This window comes from Drosophila teissieri, chromosome 2R (assembly GCF_016746235.2).
Source record: "Drosophila teissieri strain GT53w chromosome 2R, Prin_Dtei_1.1, whole genome shotgun sequence".
Lineage (NCBI taxonomy): Eukaryota > Metazoa > Arthropoda > Insecta > Diptera > Drosophilidae > Drosophila > Drosophila teissieri.
The window spans coordinates 8129155-8153321 of NC_053030.1; the positions used below are offsets into that span (position 1 = coordinate 8129155).

The 24167-nt window shown below is 41.5% G+C and overlaps 3 protein-coding genes across 3 annotated transcripts in view; all 3 read right to left on the reverse strand.

Annotated features, from left to right (window-relative positions):
• LOC122614976 (fibronectin type-III domain-containing protein 3A) overlaps positions 1 to 24167 on the reverse strand; it is a 117811-nt gene that overhangs the window by 36355 nt on the left and 57289 nt on the right.
• Positions 16816 to 19559, reverse strand: LOC122614978. The gene has a single exon (XM_043789781.1). It carries the CDS (start codon positions 19460 to 19462, stop codon positions 16976 to 16978), a length of 2487 nt encoding a protein of 828 aa, XP_043645716.1. The 5' UTR covers positions 19463 to 19559; the 3' UTR covers positions 16816 to 16975.
• On the reverse strand, positions 19624 to 21182 carry LOC122614979. Its single transcript, XM_043789782.1, has one exon. The coding sequence runs from the start codon at positions 21033 to 21035 to the stop codon at positions 19710 to 19712; it is 1326 nt and encodes a 441-aa protein (XP_043645717.1). The 5' UTR covers positions 21036 to 21182; the 3' UTR covers positions 19624 to 19709.

Genomic DNA, 24167 nt, shown 5'->3' on the forward strand with positions numbered 1-24167 from the left:
TGCCGCGAAGAGCTAAGAGCTTGTAATATGACATCACAAAGGGAACACAGGACCTTCGACAATGTCCTCACTCGCAAAATGGAAATGTTTGCTTATGCCTCACTGAACAATTGTTGGTGGTGCTGAGGGCTGGGGGCGGGAAAACCCTGGGAAAAACGTTTTATGTGCGAATAATAAGTAACAATCATTTGTGGATTCTATCAGCAGTGTTTGCACAAGTCCTTTTGTCCCTCTCGCCATTTTTTCCCCTAATTTGTATTACTTTGTGACACAGTTTTCTTGGCTTTTACAAGCAGGTGCCGTCTCGACTCGACTCGAATTACTTCGCATTACTTCGGTAACGAAGAGTTTGTGCTCTATTTCATAGGAAAGACGAGCGATGAATTATTATTTGTCATCTCGTTTAATTTTCCGAACAGCCATCTGCCAAACATTAAATGACGGAAGAGAGCCAAAAAGTTCAAAGTGCAGAGTTCACAGCCTGGTTTTCCACATTCCCACCCTCTTTCCACCCCCTCCCAGTATAATAAGTCTTAATAAGCCGAGGTCGTTCGATGTGCGGGTTAATTAAAAATTATTACCAAAGAGATTAACCGAAAAATGGGTGCTGGTGCTGGCGGGATATATGTATTGCAATGGCCAGATATTAGTTTCCAGCTCCCTCATTATTTTCCTCCCTGACTTTCCTGTTTATTCTCAGGGATTCTGATCTGTGGACAACTGTTTATGTAACACTTAGATTTCCCATCATCGCCCGGTTTCTCTTATTTGCTCTCTGGTTTCACATATTTCTCGTAGGTTCGTTGACTGAGTGTACTTAATACCCAAGATGTTTGCTTTTCTTGTATTTATGGGAACATTATTTGTTAATGACCTCAAACATGTGCTGAACTACGACTAAATAAGGGGTTGGGAAATGTACATGAAGCGGTCAGCTTAACCAAACCAAAGGGGACATAGATTCATCTTTTGGAATTGTTTAGTTTATACATTTTGTATATATTTGAAATATGCTTAAATTATTCATTTGATTGCCGTTTAGAATTAGAGCTGTGCAATCTAATAGTATGAATCTCAACTTATTCGCTTTTGTTTAAGATCGCATCCCAAAGAAGTGGTTCTAGTTTCAAGATTATGCAAACAGCCTTCAGCCACGTGCCCTTTTATCAGCCTTCAACTACAACTCGTTTCAATACATTCCCCTTCCGCTCTTCATTTGCTGTGCGCCCATTAAGGCTGACCGCATAAAAATATAGGGTGTGGGCATATAAAATAATAGAAATTATGTTGATTAGGGACTCGGACTCGGCAATCAACACCATGCGGGGTGGCCAGTGACCAGTGACCACCCACTTCTTCTGATATTTACTCCAGCAATATAGTACTACCATATCTGCGCCATTCAGCTAAATATTTTTTGCACCACCAGAAGGAGAAGAGGATAAGGGCGCAGAAACAAGAGCCGTCTCAGCATTCTTATAATTATAACATGCTCAGCATCCATATCAATATAGTAAAGTTGCTGTCGACCCGGGCGCAAATTCCATTAGAACACACAGCCCCACTTGGGGTGGGGCACTACGAGAAGTAGGTTCTCGGGGTGGCATGGGGCATGGAGCATGGGGATATGGGGACATGGGAACATGGGGAGTCTGTCTAAGTCTCGGGCCCAGCACGCACTCAGAGCCCATTTCCTCTGCAAGTTTATTCGATTAACAACAATCAGGCCGGGCCAAAGTCGATTGGAGCTGAGGGAGAAGGGAAAATGCGAAGCTGTCGGAGAAATCAGTATACAAAATATTCTATTTGAGGAATAAAGTTTCTGATTCCTATAGATTTTCTGTTTTACTTAATATCTACAACACGATGAAAGTTGGTCGCTTTATTGTTAAATAAAAATATTTAATTTCTACATATCTAACCCTATGTGATAATAATTTAGCAAAACTTCAGATTCCCAAAACTTTTCTTTATGATACCTTCCCTTTATCGGTGCAACTAAGTTCTTGCAGTGCAGGGTAAGCGACTTAAATTATGATTTTCTGTTTTCATTACAGGTGGCAATTATTCCCCCCAGTGCAGGCGCTCTTGCCAAATGAGCAAAGGAAGCCAGCAGGAGGAAAACAGGGGCGTAGGTTGCACGGGGGGTGCGATGTGGAGGCAGAAAAGCCATTTACACTTCCCCGTAATTGTAAATTATGTGCAACTTAGAGGAGAGAATTCTCCCGGCTCCCTGGCACTTTCGACCGGGTCTTCAATGCTGACATCGAACTAAGTGACAAAGTTCCATGGGCGGTGGGCTTTAGGAGGGGGTGGTGGTTAGGAGGGGGTGATGGTGGGTGGGTTGGTGTGTATAACTGCCAGCCCCACATGCAAATTCAATTAGCACACGGAGAACACACACAGCTTGCTGTCTAGTGTAAGACGTGGGGAATCGAATTAGAAGATGCGCCAAAAAACAATCAAAGAGATACCAAAATGGAAGTCTTGCCTCGAGTTACGCCGAGTCGATCAATGGGGTCTCTTTGTTGCGCCCCCCACCAAAACCACAATTAGGGTTAATGACATTGATAAATTGAAAATGTTGGTTATCGGGGTTTTTGGGTTGCGTGCGAACCTGATCAAATTCAATTATATATTTTGCCAACACACTCTGGAGTGTCTGTCTACATCTGATTTCTTCTCGAGTGACACATTTCTGTTCTATTTCTGTTCGTACATATATCTCTGGACTGGATAGTCGGTCATTTCGGCTTGGTCGGCTAAGTTCCAGTCTAACTGGCTTTATTCCATGGTCCATTTCAGTTTGTGTGGGTGTTTGGGTGTAGTCGTGCATTAGCACCACAAATGCGAGTTGCTTGTTATTTCGCTAAGCTGCGCGTATAGGGTGTTGATTATGAAATCTCAAAAAAGAGCGATGCAGAAGTAGTATCTTGTAGGTTAAAGATCTACTTTTAAATTCCTAAACAAAGCCTTGGCACCCTGTACGAGTGTTGTATGTATGTTTCTTTCTTCTTATGCAAATCTTTAAATAGACGACCATTGCTTACTCAATATGCACTAAGAACGCGAACTGGAACTTAAGTCGTTGTCGAATCTGAAACTGGATGCCATATCTATTCATACAAGTATATACCAGTATGTTTGTATGTTTCACTCTGGATGCCGCCTTGTTGCTGTGGCAATTTGTTATGGCAATTCAAATGATGCCGAGTGCAGTCAGTGTGAGCAGAGAAAAAGGCGATTTAGCGCTAATTTGTTGCCTGACGATATTAAATGACTGGCGTAGTCAGAGCTGCGTTTCCGAAGGGGATTTTCAGCAGGCAGCAGGAGAGATAAATCAAATGCAAAGTTTACTTGTTGACTTTGCGGACGGGACGGCAGGGCGGTGGTTTGAGGTTGAGGTTTGCTTCTCAGCAGATTTAAATGCCAAATGTATACAGCTTACTGCTGGAGGGAGGTGAAAGTGGGGCTGGGCGGTAAGCTAAATATGGCTTTCGTCTATTTTTAGCATTAGGGCGGAGCACTCCCCTCCACTCTTTTCGTCCATTTTTGTTTGTTTGCCGCTTACCAAGTTTTTTGGCAGCTTAAGAGCTCGGCAACTGCATCATCGTGGCGAAGGCTTAGCGAAGTATCTTTTGACGAATTGAGATACTTAGCCAGGGGATTACTTCAGCTGTAATTAGCTGCACCAAGCGATGCTCAAGTGCTTCACAGCCTCAAGGGATACTTTATCCTGTTGAGAAGCGTGGCATTTTAGAGTGACATACGAAACATTCCAATATGAAATGCTGAATACTAAATGTACGTATAAAATATTGAATTCTGAATACCAATATCTGCAGCGTATATAAAATATCTTAATTAGGAGTTTAAATGAAATTCCCACAGTCCAGCTAAAGGCTGAAGAGTTAAAGGTTGCAACACGAGTGAGGACTCACCGTATTCCGTGGACATGGCGCACATGGGCTGGTGGTGGTGCGGGTGTGGGTGGTGCGGATGCTGCGGACAGATGCCCTCGTGCGGATGCGGTGCGATGTAGTATTCCGGCGGATAGAACTCGCCCGGATACTGGATATACAGCTGGCCCGGCGGCAATGGCGCAATGCCGTTCGTCCCGTTACTCAGACCGTTCACCTGGCCTCCGGAGCCGCCACTGCCGCTGGACAGGCTGCTCACGCTGCTGGCGGAGGAGCCGCCGCCGCCGTTGGGCGAAATGCCACCACCACCCGCCACACCAGACCCACCGCCACCGTGGCCGTTTTCGTGGGGTGGCGGCAGATTCGGGGGCGCTGGCGGCAGTGGGGCGTGGTGCAGGGCGTGGGGCGGCGGCAGGTGGTGGTGGTGCTGCATGGCCGCCATCAAGGCCAGCTGCTGTTGTGGGTGGTGCAGCGCGCACACGGGCGGCACAATCTGGGCGCCCTGCGGCGGAGTTGCGGTTTGTTGCAGCAAAGGCGGCGATGCCGGCAGCGAGCAATTCGATGAGCCGCCATCCGAGGGGGAGTGTTGCTGCTGCTGCTGTTGCTGCTGCGGGGCATGTTGCTGCTGCAACTGCTGCGGTGGCTGCGGCGGCAGTTGCTGCTGCTGCTGCTGCACCAACAAGTGTTGCTGCGGTGCCGGCAACATCACCATAGTGCAGGCGGGCGAGGCCGGATTGCTATTCAAACTGGTCGTTGATGAGGTCGTCGAGGAGCAGCTGCCACCCGCATTATTGTTGCTAGTTATTGTTCCGTTGGTGTTGCTTATGCTGCTAATGCTGCTGTTGCTAATGTTTCCGTTGTTGTTGCTGCTGCTGTGTTGCTCTGCAACATTCAGTCGCACCATGGTATTCCGTTTTCAAACTCTGTCTGCCCGGTTTCTGCTCTTAGGCCACTCTTAGCATTTTTCAGTTTAATTATTATGCGTTACTTTATCTATCTGCAAAAGAACACAGTGTTTGTCTTAAATTAATAGTTGCACACAGGCGGAGTGCCTTCGTCTCTTTGTTACCAATCCAATAACGTTATCATTTCTTTGCTGCGATAAGAGCGGAGACAAAACAATCCACCCACGCAGTGGCCCCCGACCAAGGTTATCAGTGGAAATACTAGGAATTCTACGACTCTGTCTTCGAAGAATTTTAAGAGGGGAAAATTCACAGCACGTTTGTTTACTACTTCATTTTACAGTTGAATCAGTAGCTGTTTTGTGAGAAGCGATAAACCCTTTTGCGCTTTTATCGATCAACTAAATTTTACATGAATTTGTAGTGTACCTTGTCAAAAAGCTCTAATTAACTGAGCGCTAGAAAGCTAAAAAAACATCATATTTTCATATTTCTAGGCCAAATAAGCAGAGACCACACATGAAATGTCAACACATGCACATGTGTTGCGATATCTTATTGACATAAAACCGAATGTTTATGGATCAAAGATCAATGACGAAAGACTTCCGTTCCACACAGAATTTCCAGGAACATCAACGATTGGATGAAAGATGCTGGTCAGAGATAATATTTACCATGAATCTAGTACTAGACTAAATCAAATTGAACTTATCTCTCAAAACTGCTGCCAGCATCCCAGCATCCCAGGCCTACGGCAATTGTTGTTTTTCGAGCTGCCTCTGCTCAGCCAAACAATTGCGAATTGTAACCAGAATTGCGCATTGTGTCAATTTGACAAATAAGTGAAATATTTCCACAAAAGGCACAATACTAAGTACAATCGAGGGGGTTGATTGCGGGGGAATCACCACCCACATGCATTCATGGAAAAAACACAGAGTACGACAAACACGACGCAGATAAGAGTGAAAACTAGCTAATAGGAACAACAACAATAACAGGAATAACAGCAATAGCAGCAGTAACAGCCACTGCGAACAGTACAGCAGCGGGCACTTAAATGAAACCCCGCAAATAACAAATAGGCGCAAAAAAAAAGAAAAAAAGTGGGGGAAACACAAAACAGAAAGACGAAACTGCAGAACAAAACAACAACGGCAAAATTAAAACGTAAGCGTGTCTTAATCGTTCGATTTGACATTCCCCCGCTCGCTTTTATGTACTGAAAACAAATAAATATATTTTTTTCTATAGAAGCTAACATTAACATAAGAAGAATATGCAGAAGTATCCTAAAGTAATGTTAACTATAATCTTAACATTTGAAAACACTGAGCTTTGTTTTAGGTAGTAAACGCTTAGTGAAAAAGAATAGTTAGCAGCATGAATTTCGAAATAAGTGAACGATTTTTTTCAGTTTGCTTCAAAATATTGAAACCCTTTGCCGCAGTGCCCACTTTCTCCAGCTCCATTCCACTTGTCTGGGGGTTTGTCCCACCCGTTTTTTTTCTGTATGTAAAGAAATTCGATGCCTGCGCTTTGTTGTTGGGTGTTTTCATTTAGCTGTTAATGCAGCTTTACTTTAATGGGTTTCTTTTTGGCCCTTTCGCTCGTTACGTCTGTCCGCATTTATCGCACCTTCCACCAACAACTGACAACTGACCAAACGTCTTTTTTTTTGTTGTTTTTTTTTTGACAAAGGTGTTGGGTGTTGCATATTTGAGGAGTGAAAAAGGTAGGGTTCAGTGAACCCCAACTGACGAAATCATTTCCATTTCGGGGAGCACTGAGTTTCCGCATCATCGTCCAGAAATGTGAAGCACGTGAAAAGTGAAAGAAATGCATTCCGTAAAAGTTCCCAGTTCGATGAAAAAATGCAAATGATATTGAAGCCGGAGATATAAAAGCTTTTTGGAATAATAAATACTCTCTACTCTTGGAAAGCAGTAATATATTCCTATAGAATTAGCTTAGGAAAGAACACATTCCATGATTAATTGACTTTAGTGCTCGCACATTCAAATGCAGTAAAGTTTTAATTGCCAATGATTTATAAGCTCGCAACTATGTTTCCCACAACGCCGACGATTCCTTACAATTCTGGCTAACTGCTTGGAGATACTTCAGAAAACCACTCCTCCTGAAGATGGCAATCTGAATGGAGTTACCAACTTTTACACAGCCCCACAGCAACTTGCCAGACATTACATTATCATGAGCCAGAAGTAGAACAATCTGTTTGCGCTTAGGAATTTCCATTGCAAATGCCTTGCGTGGGCTGCATTCTAATTGATTTAGTGCGTCTGCAACGCCAGCAATTACCACCAAACAGTTGCTGTTCTTGCTGCATAATGCTGTGGGCCACGAAGAAGTGCCACGCGAGGCACCTGGCCAAGCAGTAGAGTCCAGAGGGGTGCGGGTGGGTATGGTGGTGGGGTGGGGGAAGCTTGAGGAGGGGCGCTGCAGTCACAACAACAGAGTGAATGAAGTGCGACTGTTGTCACCTGTCTCAATATGCACTCTCGTACCTGTCTCAAGTACTCCCGGAGACCTCGGTCTTGCCCTCTTCCTCTCCCTCTCCCTGTCCCTCTCCTCTTTCTCTGTCCCACCGAAGACCCTCACCTGCCGCAGCTCACACCTCTGCGCACATCCACCTACACGGGCACAAAGAATGTCAAATGTTAATTCAATTGGTGATGGCTAAATTCACATTTGGAATAAAATTATTCTCCGCGTTGTGAAGATTAACAGCACTACACTTTTTTCAGAGAAACTCTTCTTCTTGGAAATAGGTATAGAGTTTTCATTTTTAATTCAATTTCAAAAACAAATCTTTGCTTAAAATCAAAATAAATATTACTGGAAAAATATTAATGAGTGCTTGTAGCTAAATTCCAAAAGCATTCAATAAATAAATAGATTCAAGTAATTCTCAAAGATATGTTTTATTTGGAATTTTTCGCATTTTTCGGAGTGTGACATGACAATAAGACACGCACCTCCAGCGACGTCGCCTCCAGACTGCCAGGTGAGCTGAGGTGAGCTGTGGTGAGGGGGCGTGGATGGGTGAACTGAGACGGAGGACACCACGCGGAAATCTACGCAGCTTAGCAATGTGCTGCTTTCTGTTTTTTGTGTTTGTTTTCCTTTGGCTTTTTTCGCTATATTTAATGGCAGACAGATGAAGAGGAGACATTCGTAGACTTTTTTTCTTAACACCCGCCGCATTTGTGTCAAAAGTGTCTAGACCGGCTTCAGGTGGTTACTGAGTGAAAACTTGCCCCCGGGTTTTTATTTTGTCAGTAGGTGCTACCTGGATAGTGAGCAGTGGGTGGTGGGTGGTGGAGCTGCGGGTGGGCGCGTCGAGGCCACTCAACGGCAACGCATTTGCGACACGTTGAGCGTCTTGATGAGGCCATTTGTTGGAGTATCGGGGGAGCACCTGTCCCTCCAAGTCATCCCCCTCTCACCTCCACATCCAGCTGCCATTCCACCCATTCCGCCCACTTCCCAATCCGAGGTGTCAACGGAATCTGAACGTGTCGTCAGATCCGCCGCCGTTGAAGGTGCCAAATGTCTAATGAATTATTGAGCAGCGGAATGTCGTGACGTGGCCAACAAGTCACTCAAAAGGATGTCGGAATGTTTAAGGCGGCTTAAACATTGGTACATTTTGGGCAATTTATTTATATATAAACTAGGAATCTCCTATATATGCCATATATTCTTGGTAATTGCCTAGATAACCTTTATGGCGCATTATAAATTCCATCAAGATAGAACTAACTTTGTACTTCTGAGTAATAACTACCTAATATATGTACATCAATTGACGATATAAATTACCCACATTCGTTGTATTAATCAATTCAAAATAAATATTTCCCAAAGGTTTGCAATATTGGGACCAGTCACTATTAGGCCTAACCGAACACAGTAACCAATAATGAAAGAGCCATTGGCCTAACTTTCTTCCCCCTGCCACGAATAACAATTACCTTTAATGAGTCTCTGCCAAGTTCAGTATTGCCTTAAAAAGTAAACGAAATTAGCATTTCTCGGGCTCGACAGATTGTGGATTGAGTTAGTGGAAGTGCTAAATATTTCAGGGCTTTTCCTCTGGGCCAACTCAACACTTTCCCACTCACGGAAGCCAGAAGACAAAGCAATTCTTCTCCCACCTCCGATTCTTCTAGGCTTTTCTCTAGCTGGCGGTGGTGTAGCCGCTTAACAAATGGCTTACTTTGTGTGCAAATAGTAATGGAGCAGAGGCAATTTTTCTAACGGTAATTTCTAACATTTACCTAGTTACCGTTAATAGACAAGTTGGCCAAGTTGGCGAGAGCCAAGACATGGAAAAATGTCTAGGAAGGGGCATCCGAACGGAGGGGCAGGGGGGAAAAAAACTGCAGTCAATGGCGGCCATTTCACAGCTTTCTTTCTTTTCTGCGCTCGAGTGCGTCGTGTCTGGAAAATTCTCCAAGGGGCGGGAAGGGGCGAAATGTGAAAAATGCTTTGGTGCGTTTTATGTCGTGGCACATTTTCCCCTGGCCAAGCTCAACGACTGGTTATCGGTTCCGTTTAGAATGGTTTCTGGTTCAAAAAACCTCAATTCAGGCCAGCCAACCAACAACCGGCAAAATGCCACCTGCAACATGCAACATGTCTCACATGCTGCAGCACCAGTTAATTGCATAAGTCTCCCACCGAATACCTCAATAATTTCCTGACTAACTTACACGAAAATAAAACCCCCCAAAAAAATAAAACAAGACAAGACAAGATTTTAGTGTATGCAACAAATTGGCCACTAACAACCGAACAACCTGTTGTATTGGCCAGCTTCTTCGTTTAATTACAGACACACACACACACAACACACTGCGAGTATGTTAATGATTTGGTTTTTTGGTATTTCTGGTTATTGTTTGCATTTTTCACTGCTGTACTTTTTGCTTTATCTTCAGTTGCATAAGGCGGCGTAATAAAAACAATGCAACTACAATTTGTGGCAGCGTTGGCGGCTAATTACTGCTATTGCATAAAGTCAACTACATTTTTATTTTTTGCCGAGGCGCTGTGTGGCATGTGAGCAGGTTGATGACTCAGGTTTACGAATAGAGATACTTCACGAAAATAGTTAAATAACAGAACACCTATTCGATTGTTATTAAAAAGTTAATCATTAGTTAAAGCACTTTGATATGTTCGTGAACTTCTGGGACTTTAAAGCCACACCGAAATCACTGCTCGTGCCTTTCAGTTAGCAGATTGCATGGCTACTCACACACATTGCCCTATGTCCATTAGTCAGGGTTGAAGGACCCCACTAATTAAAATGTTCCCCGAGTGCCAAGGATATCTGTTTGCATCTACAATGGTATATGGTATATGGTATCGGAAAATGCATGTTTAACACGCCCAGTGGCACGCCAAAATAATCCGAAAACCCAGTGCGATTGGCGGGGAAATCCAACAGACAGAGGGAAATACTGGTGCAGATAGACACACATGCAATGCGGTTTTTCAATTTTCCGATAACTAACTAGCACGGGGGCGTTGTGCTGGGGGCGTGGCCCGCTTAGTGTCGAAGGGGCATGTTAAGCCACACAAATGACTAAATGAACGCCCTTGGACTCACCACCACCCGAATTTGATGCGGGTGCAGGCGTCGCATTATGACCATGCTCGAAATGCAAATAATTCAGCCGCAACATGCGGGTCGAATAAATAGTTTTTGACCGTAATGATAATCAATTTGTTATGAAAACTAACGCGGGAAAATACAAAGCCAACTAAATTCGGAAAATAATGCAGAAGAGATACGCACTTTCAATCTACATGTAGAAGTAGAATTTGTAGTCACAGTTTAGATAACCAAAAGTAGGATTCGTTTTTAAAATGAGTTTGCTATTTTAAGCAGAATACTAATTATATTCCTATACTTGTTGAAGTCATAATACGAAACTGGAGGCATATTAGATAACTGCATTTCCACAGAGGAATAAATACATTTTTTCTAACAATCATACACAAGGAAAGTCGCATTTTTATGGCCCTATTGTCTGTGTGCTCCCATTTTTTGCCATTCCATACAAACTAAATGCAGCAGAAATTACACTTACAACAGTTGCAGGACACACACACACACATGCGCACACACTTCGGTAATGAAATAAATTATTAGAATTTATTGAAGTTTGGCGACAGAAGCGACTCGGCGACGAAGGCCATAAACTCTAAAATGTAATTTAATTGTTGTCGACAGTAAAAACTTATCTCATAAATGCAGCAATCATTGTGCCGCACACTGAGAGCGAAAGAGAGCGAGCTAGGGTGGTAGAAAGAGACGGCACTGTTTGCTCATTTGCATTTTCGTAGTTCGGTGTGGACGACTGTGCTCGCTTTCTGATATGGCCCTGCTGGTTTTGGCCTTTTTGATAATTGCATTCCTTAACTGCAACAGTTTTTCCTTCTGTTTCTCCCTTCCCTGCACTAATTGGTAGGAATTTCCATTCCGCCTTCGTTGCACTATATATAAAATTTTGTAATTTTGCAATTGTAGTTTGTTGGAGTGAAAAATTAAAACTGCAAACAAAAAGGCCAAATTAAATGTGGGCAAGCTGTGGAGCATGTAATTAGCAGCATGGGGAAATTACGATTAATAAAAAAGGGAGTCTTAAAATTAAACATTTTTTTCAGTAAGAAAAAACCAACCAAACGGCCATAAAGACATTTCAAAAAACAAAAAGAACAGATAATGGGAACGTGGAAATTTGTTTAAAAAGATACGCAACACGATTGGTACCACAGCTCTATTAACTTTCAAATTGTTCAATTTATTTGCGTATTTACTGATAATGTTCCCAAACAATTTTCCCTGCACTTGGCTAAATAATCCCCTTAGTCGAGTAACCGGTTTCGGTTCTATTTCATCAGCAACTTAATCAATTTTCAATCTGCTTGCAAATCTCCAACGACAACAAATGCCTTGAGGTGCATCCATGTCTGGCTCTGTGTGATTTTAGGAGATTGTGGGAAATATCCCAAATTGCTAGTTGCATATGGCGAACGACAATCGCTGCATTGGGGGGACAAAAAAAAAGAAGGCCAGCAGGGAGACCCCAAAAAATGTTCGAGAAATATTTATGGAGCACACAAAAATTGCTGCAGCAATTTTCCGATTGTTGAGCTACGAGGAAAGAGCACTGTGCAGCAAAAAAAAGGGGAAAAAAATAAATAAAATAAGTGCGGCAAAAATACCTAAACAAAAATTTAATCGAAACTCAGGGAGTGAAAGGCGGGCTAAAAGGGGCGGGGTACTTGTATTCGACGGCTGAGTTTATTAGTTTATAAAGTTCGGTTTTTGTTTGTGTGCACCAGTTTGCACCATGTGAGCAAATTGCTTTGGCCAAACACATATTAAAAAACAGCCCCATAAACACTGGCAAATATATATGTATATAAAATAACTAAACCAAAACTGGGAAAACTTCAAGCTTGGCATTTTCCGACAAGCAAAAACGAAATAAAGGCACAAATTGTTCATCCACTCGCTCTCTAATTGGAAACTTTGCTTGGCGTGAGGTTTTTCCCCCAATTATAACCAGATCTACTTTTTGTCAAGAGGGGATTTACCCCACCAACCCTTCACCACCGCCGCTTTACCTTCTTTCCCCATCAAACTTGGTCACAGGTTTTTTGTTTTTTACTGCTGAAAGTTAATAACTTTTGATTGTAATATCAAGTTTTTCTTAATAAAGCGTTAAATATTGCTTTGGTTTTTTAGGTGTTTCAATTGTTGTAAATTGAAAGCTACTGGGACCTTTAATTGGTTCTTGTAAAGTCGTGAAAATTGAGTTATACTTCACTGCAGTTGACATACTAAAAAGTTGATGGAAACTTTCATACAAAAAATAATTGGAAATGTGTGTCAAACAAATAAAATCAAGAGGCTTTTTTACTTTTTGGCCTGCAAAATTGGAAAATGAAATAATAACAGGCAACCTGAAGTGAAAATTATAAAAGTGTAGCTAAGCGAGTTTGTTTGAAATTTAGAAAATATGTTTCCCATAAACAATAGTAAGCCGAGTTTAATAATATTTAGTGGCTTTTATAATCTCTGCGCGAAAACAACTGTCGACATGTTCGAGTGACACATAATTGCACTATGATTAGCTGCGATTATTGTTAATCTTTATTCGAGTGTTTCTTTATTTTCATAGCCATTGTAAAATCTCGGCACGCAATGCCTATAAAAGGAACATTTACGAGTGCGTGATATTTGTATTAATGCAGGCTTTTCGGGAAGTATGCCTCCACAAGTGGAGGCCCAACTGGCTGTCATGTGAGGCGACCGCAAAATTGGCCAGACAAAAGACGAATCAGCGGAATGGAAAGATTTCCATGACAAATGTCAAAAAATCCGCTGAACGAATATGCATATAAAAGATTCTTTTTCGCAGAGCTTCTTTCCTTCTTTTTATTATAATTTGTCATATTTTGTCATTTAGCATTATAGTTTCGAGGAGGGCACCCATATCTCACTTGGATTTTTGGGTGGGGTTCGTATTGGGGGGTAAGTTTCGAATGCCGGCGCCTATAAGCTCACACACATGTGCGATGGTGTGTGTTAGCTGCTTGACAACAGCGGAAAAGAGCGGAAATGCTGCTGCTGCCTAACCGAACCACCCCGAACAAATAGAAAAAAAAAAAAGAAAAAGGAGAGCAGAATCTAACTAAACGGGGAATGGGATTCCCCCAAACAATGAGTTTGGGCCAAGTCCATGCCAAAACGGACATGCCAGCGGCAACAACAATAATGCTGAGCACAATTTCGATGGCCGATGCCAAGAAAAAAGGCTAACACACATACACAGAGAAAAACAAACACTGCTCCAGTGAGCGGCACCAAACGGAAGAGACTTGACAACATACGCAACATGGGCGAAAAATGAGTGGCGACGACGCTGGAGACGGCGCACATGGCGTATGAGTGACGAAGCTCCGGCTTCAGACTCCGCCGGAGAAGGGAGAGGCACACAAAAAAAAAAAAAATGGGAAAATGGGAATGAAAAAAATAAAACCGACAACTAAGGCACACGCCCCGCACAGATTTGATAGTTTTTATCGATTTAAGTGGATTTTGGCCGCACACAAAACGAACTTGCAGTGAGGCGAAAGAGATAGCTTCTGTACGGCCGAGAGGGACGGCAAGCAAGTGGAGCCTCCCCTCCTTCCCCCTCACAGAAAGTGGGGAGGGGAAGCGGCAGGGACATCGCAGATATATAGACAGACAGCCTTGGTTTTTGGCAAACGACGCGGCCCCAAACAAATAAACATAAAACAAGCAGAAATGTGCGATCTATCAAAGTGGCTAGGACGAATTAGGTGTTACCCTCACTTTTGCATAAAACAAAATTGTAAAGTTATTTTCACGCTAATATGTTATATACAAAGTGCACAATTAACAATTAATTATTATCTTTGACTAAGTTTTATGATATTCATATAGTTAACAGAAAGGTTTAGGCCAATGTGGTAAAGAAATGAAGCACCAAATATAAACATTTCCCTATGTAACAACCATTTCTGAAGTTAAGTTAACCAAATTGATCAACAGAGCATCATTGATTCATAAGGGCATGTTCAACCAAAATTCTAGTTCGCCGATGTGCGACTTGGCTGCCGGCGAAGATAAGCGTTCCTCCGCACACAAAGTCGAGGGAAAAGAGTGGAGATGCTTTGACATGCGAAATCAAGGACCAAAGTTTTGCGTATAAAGCATAAAGCGGCGACCATGAATTGTTTAACTTTTTGCCCGGCTCTAGCATTTTTCTTTATTATTTATTTTTTGTAGTAGTTCAAGCAGGAAGTCTATGCGTGTGCCGCCACGCCCACCCTGCTCTATCGCCCCCGTTCGTATTATACATTTTTTTTATCAACACTTTTGCCTGGGGGTCCGAGCAAATGCGTAAAAATTATGCCACAGCTTGAACGACTCGACACGAGCAAAGGAAAAACGCACAGAAAATATATATATATATATGTATATAAAAGAAAAAAGGAAAAAGGGGGGAAAAAATGTGAAAAGCAAATGCCCCGGATACGGATGTTGGGGAAACCAAAGCCGGACAACCAATTTACTTTTATTTTATAGATGCCTGCTTAAGGTTTCTGCATGGTTTTTCTCCGAATCTCGTTTGTTTCTTTTTCTTCATTTTTTTTCCGTTTGAAAGGCGTTAAATATTGCGCATAATTTATGCCTACCAGCAGAGCCAAAAATAATAAAATGGATATAAAAAATGTATTTATTTTGCGCATACTTACGCATAGGCCAACTGCAAACTATTGCACAACAAAACCAGCGATTTCGCATGGAAAAAGTGCCCGGCTAAATGCGCATAAATATTAAATGAGCTGGGGGGAGAGTGTATCAATTATTCTGGCCCCCCATCTGGGTGCCATGGATAACCATGGGACTGGGACTGGATCTGGTTGGAAGATGATGATTTAGTTTTCAGCACTCCATTGCAATAAATTCCGTTTGCCAGGCCATTTCCAACTGGTTTTGTCAGGGCGACTCTTTTCTGTCTACTCTTGGTGCTCCCTATATACATACATACTACATGTATACATTCTATCGTTTATGGAGAAATGTAGCAACGCATATACATGTGTACATAGATATCTACGAAGAGGATCCCTCCTAACTGCTTGGCACTCAACATTATAAATTGCCGCATGAGGGGCCCGGGATTCAGTAACTGGGCAAAGTCATTGCAGCCAAACAAAAACTTATTATTTATATACACATATTTGTGTGTTTGCTGCTGCGCTCACAAAGCACTGATGGGATTGCAGAAGGGTCGCCACTCTAATAAATAATTATCGTATTGTTTAAGTCTCGAATGGAATCCCATAAATCATGACTTGGCCACTAGACGTCGCGAGATATTTGACTCTGAATTATTATCATCACAGTCACATCAGACTGATAAGCACCATGGCGACTGTGCGAGCAGGAGGGGAAGACTTTGGGCTGTTAGACGTTGGATGTTGGATGTTAGAGTGTGCGTGAAGAGTGGTCACAGTAAGTGGAAAGTTGTGGGTGAAACTTTCTGGGTGGTTGGAAGGTTGGAAACCTCAAGGAACTCGGTCCCCGGGGTTGCTATGATGCTGCGACTTGGTACCATAGCTGTTTTGAATAGGTTCTCTAACATAAATCAAATTCGATGTATATCAATGAATATTCATTAAAGCCCACTTCTTTCTACTTACTATCTAGATATTAAAGTCAAGCTGCGATACTCACGCTGTAAGCCATATTCCAGCTACTAATTTGGTACAATTTATTTAAAATTTATGCAGCGAACTTAGGCTGTTCCGCTACTAAAATCTCGTATGAATATCTAATCGGTTTCTTCCTGAAACCCGGCTCCACCACCATCCAATTTGATAGGCCCACCCAGGGGCCAATAAAGTGAGAGGCACTTGTTACCAATACGACTCTCGGCTTTAGCGGAAAATTGCGGTCTTCCCACAAAACGTTTGCCTTTTGGCTCACGGCCTTCAGCTCTTATGCACACATATATAAGGAGTTTTAGGGGGAGGGACACGTTATGGCCCCCAAAGTACAGTAAAAGCAACCCAGCGACCTGAAAGCCAGTTTCAAACACAAAAATATTCGAAAAAGTGGTAGGAAAAGGGAGATTTTCAACTAACTTCACTCCAGAGGAGTAAAGAAAGCTTCGATTAGTAGCTCTGTTTAAAGGAAACCCTTTTCAGCGGCCAGGCACTGGACGCATCATGAACGTTATTATTATCGGTGCTTTGGACCCAAATGAAATGCGGAAAAGCGCAACCAACTTCACCACAACTGTGCTGCAGTGTTGCGGCTTTCAATCAATGCTAGTGAGCATTTCCCTTTTTCCCCACAAACTAGATGAGTTTGGGTAGCTCCAGTCAAACAAGCGCACTTTTAAAACGAAAATTTAATAGGCGGTCAGGCGTGGTATCTCTATACAATCGGTGCTTAAGCTTAGTAACAAAAATATACCATATAGCTCATATTGATCTTAGATAATTCAGGTAAATATTGGGAATTACATCAATCCAATAGATAAATAGATTACGAGAACGCTGCTATCATAACAAATAACCTAATGACTTTCTTCGCTTCACTCTGTTCTTCAGTGTCTCCACGTCCTTAGTTTCCTCTCTGGAATGCAATACTTTGGGCTGAATTTTACAGCTTCTACCGAGGGGTTTGTTAGGTTTCGTTTTGGCATTTCCAATATGGTATTTACTTTGAGAACCCATCGCAGGTCGTTTACTATGTGTGGGCAGTTCTGTAACATCAATTGAATGCAATCGCTTTTTTCTGAAACCTCGTTCCCCTGACTTTCCCGATCTTTGGGAAAATACACTTTTTGTAGCACTTTTATCTTGACTATCGAGCTTACTGAACTGCTTTGGTATCTGATCTCCACCTTCAGGAAAAACGCACCTTTCAAGTTTTTTATTTTTGCAATTGGTTTTTCTTTTCGGATCTTCTGCTGGCGTTTCTCTTTCAAAGCCGTAAGGCATGGCAACACGAAATCGTACCCTTTTATCACTTTTGTTCATCTCTAATTGTTTCTTTAAACTTGTTATATCTTCCTGGGATATTCCATTTAACTGAGTGTGCACAGGCTTTCGTATTATACTTTTTGCCGGCTTTATTAGCATCACAGACTCTCCGGCAGTTTTCCTACTCATTCTTTGGTTTCTAGCCCTTTCTCTTCTGTAATCCTCGGGATCAGGATATTTTGGTTGATTTTTAGTTTGGTTGGTTAATATTTCATTCTTCGCCAAACGCAGAGTCTTCTCTACAGACTTATTCTTATTGATGTCTTGGGGCTTAACCGGTTGGAGGTGATTTTTTAAAGTCTGTTTCCCTTGGCTACTATAAGGTTGTTTTACTCGATGTTGAGGGGAAATTTGAGTTCTATGATTGTTATTAGCCCTTTTTGAAACCCCAGGTTTTTCAATTTCCAACTTCTTTTGGTTATGTCTTGGTGATCTCAGGGAGTTGTTGCTTTTCTTCGTTATAATGCGGTCACTCTGTTTTCTTGTTTGAGAATACCCACTCTCTTTGGCAGGGAATATTGGAATGTCCTTTATTGTTTGTTGAAATGTTCTCATCTTATTTCTCTCCAGCATCTCCCTCCAGTAATCGAAAGTTCCCTTGGTGCTCTTTGCTTCATTAATTCTTTTAATTAAGAGCTCCTCCCACTCAATTTTTCTTAGTTGCTTAACTGGAATTTGTCCCAGATAATTGGACATATTTTTCATAGGATGATTTTGAGGATCCAGTATTTTCTTCTCCCAGCTTATCGATTGCAACCTATTTCCTGGGCTAAGTCTATTTTCAGATGGGTAATAGTCCAAGGGCAGTAAGCTGTTTTCTTTGAAAGGGCTGTCCTGTCTGCTCATGTGTTCATATCTACTTTTAAAGCTGTGGTACTCTTCATCCAAAGGCTGACGTCTGTAACGAGGGATTTCCGAAGGAAGGCCTCCACTTGGCAGGCGTATCATTCTCTGAGGATCTCTGTGCAGCCAACTCCATGGCATTCCATTGAAGTAGGGTTCGGGCATCATGAAACCTCCGGAGAATCTGTTTTGGTTCTCAGTGCACTGTCTTACCCGTGGCTTTGGCGGCCTTCCATCAGAAAATAGTTGTCTTGTATGTTGGTTTTGTACGACTGCAGCATATAGGTTCGAGATGTGATTGATGTGAATAAATTGGGCTGCTTTCGGTGAAATGGGTGCCATTGGGGTTCGCTGATTGTAATCGCAGGCTAACATGGGACTTTCCAGTTCCTCCGCGCAGACCAACGATCTCAAGGCCCTAGACCTATTTGCATAGGGGTAGGTAAGTCCCTGTGCGGATCTTTGGACTTTGGGATCCCCGGCCTGGCAAGGACATCGATGGGGTGCATAGCCATATGGAATGGACTCATCCGAGGGATAACTGTCTAGATCGCCACGTCTTTCGTATCCCAGTCGCTTAAGTCCCGCCCACACCTCACTTCTCGTCGATGGTCCTTCTTGGGTGATCCCCTGTCCCGAGAATGGCGTCATCGCATTTTTGCCACAATAACCGGGACTGTGAACGTTCCGCAAATCATCTGCCTGGCTTCTGCATCCACACCGCTTGGGTAGATTGAGAAAGTACTGGATCATGGTTATAAGGATAAGCAGCGTCCTGGTGGGAATGGAACCCCTCAAGTTACCGCATTCGTCGAATATCCCGTAGTACAGCTCACAGATGTCGGGTATAACAAAGGGTACCTTCAGCGTATTCCAACCCATCATCAAAGGATATAGGATTCTCGCGAAGACCTGCAGTGTCAATTGGTGGAGGAATTGGCAGACCGTACTGGACGACTTGTTCACCATCTTGGCCAGAACCTGGATCATACCACCGTTTCTCTGACCCCAACGCCTCTCGCCCGAAACACAACAGCTGACTGCCTTCCGTCCCTCCAAAAATGGCCGACAACTTTGGACCCGCTGCAGACGTGGAAACTGAGGAAGACAGGCCATGGGATCCGTGCGATCGCTATGCGATCTACAGCAGCAGTTATTCATTTTGGCCTGACCGTCTTGGGGTTCCGAAAACCAGGAATTTAAGAAAGATCAAATTTTGTGGTTGCCACTTCCAAACTAAAATTTAGAATGATATCTCTACTGTAATTTTCAAAGCATGCTGGGATAATGGGAAACTTAGTAGCAGAAAAAAAACCGTTTTACATTATGCCCAATTAGTTTAATATAATTTGAAATACATTTTGGAACCACCTGACAAGGGATCTTAAGACTCTCGTCTCTGCAAGCTTTACACATCACTCCTTGCCGAATAAATTGAAGTCGTTTCTTCGACCTGCTCTATAGGTTTCTTGATGGATGTGTTTATATATCGCTTTATCCTTGCACTTGAGAGTTTGTAATCGGGACTTAGCCGGGAATGCCTTGAATGTGGCCGCTGCCCGGTCCTGTTCTTCTTTTGATTAAAAGGTTCGTGGAAAAGCAATGAGTCTGGGCCGGTAAAGTATTTTCTGGGAGATTTCGAGGCTTTTGGAACCTTTGGGTAGTTCTCCCTGACATTACCTATAATTCCCCAATTAATAGAGTCATCTGACGGCGACTGAACAATGGCATTGTATAGCCTGGAAATCTCCCGTGCGGTCTTCATTTCACGTTTATTATCTGCACGTGTCGACCCTTTCCACTCGAGATCGACCTTTTTTAAGGCCTTGCTTAAATCTTTGTCACTTATGTTCATTCCCTTTCTTGCGATTAAGTCCCTTATAAGAATTCGAGTACGTGCTGTTCTTAAATCTCCCACAGGACCTATATAGCTGTCCCTAAAACGATGTCGACCCATGGTTTTCATTAGATATTCCGCATAATCATAAGACTTGGCATAAGCTAGGGCTAGTTCATCATTAAGAAAAACAGAGTGCCGACCAAAGGCCTTACTTTTCCTATACATTTTGTCCTTTTGAGGTTCTGATTCTAATTCAAATCCTAGTTCTGGACTCTCCACCGGTTGCGGTTCTCGGTGGGAGGTCGTTTTTTCCTTGCTTTTCGATTTCTTTGGACTGCCAAGGATCTGATAGATCCAATCCGATGATCCCTTACTTTGTAAATCGCTGAATTCGATGTCTTCACTTAAAACTTTCTCACTTTCGATACTTGAAGGATGTTTCCCCTGCTGTTCGTAAGGATACGCAATAGGCGAGTTCTTTCGATCATAAGGCGAATCACCATTCAAGTAATCCTGCAGTAGAGAAAGTAAACTATCCAGGCTCCTTGTATGGATGGGATTTCGTAAGTTGCCACGATTATCGAATATGTCCATGTACCGATCACAGACATAAGGATAACATAGGGGCACATTGCAGCCATCCCATCTATAACTCTTGGGTTTCAGCAGATCATTATAGTTCCGTAGGCTAAGATTAAAAAGAAAGCCATCGATTTCCTCGGGGTTGTAGCCCACCAGCTTTGCCAACTGCTTGATTTCCACTTGGTTTCTCCGACTCCAAAGGCAATGCTCCTGGGAAAGACATGCGCACCTAGGCGGTTGTTTCTGGCCGATCAAACCAATCTTGGTTGTCCAAGGAAAGTTTGCTGTAAAGCGGCAACACATTTTCCGCATGCTCGTCCTGTGGCAGATACTTCAAATTTTGACTATAATTTTGGTTCTCGAGAGGATTCGAAAATGTAATCGAAAGCCTAGACCACAGGGGCATTGTGGTTCAGTAAATTTTGTATTGATCGTAACTTTTTCGAAGGAAATACTGGCAAATAAATGAAAGCCAGCCGAAAATCAAATATCCGTTGTATTTATAATAATATTATATTTATAATTTTGCATATTATTTAGAGTAATGATTAAAAAACTATTCTGAGATTTAATTATATTCCCTGTTATGTTATACGTATATTACAATTGATTCAACTGCAGAAAGCCTATCCCAAGATTTTATTAGGTGAACCCTCCTCAATCGTAATTGCAAGACATGTTCTAAACATAGTTTCAATCGACACTCTTGCCAAAATCTGTTTATAGACCGTTGTAAAGCTCACCTTGTCAAACGAACTGGCAGGTGTAAATAACCCTCAGTTTGTCAATACTTCAATGCCGTTCGCTGGGGCATTGCGCCGACTGACACGAAAATTAAATAATGGTCTTCACTTTTTCTTCTTTCGGCCACGAAACGTGTTCGCGGCGTACAAAAGTAAATTTGATTATGTTAATTTCTGTTCCTTCTTTTCCTTTTCCCACATACATTTATATATATTTTTAGTACCACTTTTTTTGATGTGACGAACACACCCAAAACCGAAAAGGAAATTGGGCCCAGAATGCCGATGGACAAGTGTGTGTGGGCCAAACAGATAAAAGAGATGAAGACGTGGAAGCGAAATGAGTTTAAAGTCAATAACCGCAATAAAGCGACGGTGAGATTTTCGGGCCTAAACAAACACGCAACTTTGGCCGCGTAAAAAAGTTCACCGAATTCACACGTATAATGGCTAGACTCAAACAGACCGTAAAATGTATAATTATTAAATTGCATGTTCTTTCTTGATATTATCGTGGGCATAAACAATAAATTTGTATGTCAAAAATCTAAATGCAGATAAAAGTTTGCACGTAAGCCTCAACAACAATAATAACTACATCATCAACAATCTACAATCAACGCTCGGCCATTGGGGAATGTTTGGGCAATTGAGTTAAATTTATTTGATGGGGATTTTGTTTGTCTAGTAAGCCTCTTATGTGAAAAGCACTCAGATACCGAGGGTTCACTATAAAAATGTCCATACCTTTTTTCTATTTGCTTTTTCTGCCAATAACAAAGATCTCCTTGACAAACAAGTGAAAATTCGGTGACCCATATAAATGTAAGCCTGACTACCACTTACTATACTGAATAAACTAACCGCATTAACACAATGGAAATAAAATTAACAAAATATTTATAAAAACAAGTCAGACGATAGATATTCTTGAAAGAATCCCACTTTTAATGTTGCTATTAGATTATATGAAAACTCCGTAGGCAGCAAAGATATAACGTTTTTGGATTTACAAAGTATTCGTAGACTCTTAAAAGAATTTCGTTTTACTATCATACTTACAAAAGTGAAAATTCAGCTTCAAGTGTTTCAAAAGTAATCCGGCTCAGCAAAATTCATTTAAAGCTGATTTAATTTTTGTTAAGCAATTTTATATTTTTTAAAAACCTTGTATTTTATTAATTTACTGGTAATTCTATAAATTTTATTTTATAACAATTAGCTATTTGAAGTTTATAAAGTGTTAGGTTTTTATTTTTGATTTAGCGCAAAAGTAGTTAGCAAAAATCGGTTAACCTTTTTAAGGCTTTTAAATTATGTATAATATTATTGTTTAAATTGCACAAAATTGGTATTGTTATTTTAAACGCTTATTGAGTTTATTCTTATTTGTTATGTGTATTAAATTGTTTTGCTGATTATACAGTTAATTTGATTTGCATTTATTGGTTTGTTTTGCGTTGCTTGGGCAAATCTATTTATGAACACAGCTTCTGTAAATATTCTCGTCGATTTTAGCTGGACTATTTGTATTGCACTTAGATTGTTAGTTTGAATGGAATGCTTCAATGTTCGATTTTTGTATTACACTTAGCCCACAGACTGAAAAGTAGAATGATGCATTAGATACATATGTGATTTGCTTTTTTGGACCCAGATTGAGGTTACAGGCATTCGGTTGTTTAGCATTCGATAGCAGCAAGTAAATAATTCATAATTGTTTATTATACCCCTTCGTTTGTTTGCGGCTGCTTCTTTGTATCTACAAGTACCCAAATCTGTTTCTCGCTCGCCATATTTATCTATCGATAGAAAGCTTTCGACTCTATAAATTCTAGAAACTTATGGTGCCGCCCCCCATCCATGCCAAAGTTTGCCATGAGTAAACGATATATACACACATATATACTCAGATTCTGGATAAATTTTCCATGTTAATTAGCTGGCATTCGAGGAGTGGAAACCTCTGAGCCTCTGCACTCTATTTTACTTGGGACTGGTTTATGTTTAATTAAAGTTTTGCGACCTTGGAGTTTCTGGGTGCTGCAAAGTTTTCCAGCCAAATTGATGGGCAGCTTAGTTAAATTACCTCAGATAAATATTTTCCTGCAGTCAACTGAGATTAGGTGAGGTCAGTTTCGGTTCACAGTTCTTGTACTCAATCTTTGATAAGCCAATTAAAGTTAAACTTTCTTTGAGATTGTGGGACTTTATCGGCATTTGGTTGTTACTTAGTAGCTTAGCAGCTTTACTTGCGTTGGGGCTTAGAAATATATACAAGCTATTCTTGATAGAAATACAAATGTGATACTGCAGAAAGAAATCACAAGTACAAACATCAAAATGAAAATTATTGAGCAATTTAGACTTTTCTGAGAACTGTTATCATAGTTAAAATGCAATGGAATTGTTCGAAGTCTAAGTAACTTAGAACCGTAATTTACATACATATATATGGCAAAATATCAGTTAACTCACTAAGCTACTAAGTATTCGTATTAGCATTTTTAAACGGACTATAAAAAATTTGAAATTATTTTAATTGACGAGGGAAATAATTAACTGAAAATAAACATTGATAGACAATGTTGTGGGTATTAATTATATGAAAAACATTTTTACGATGACTCCAACGCAAGGGGCAGAATACGAATATGTTTAGTTTTTGCTGATCTTTATGTAACCTCAACGTGGGCCAAAG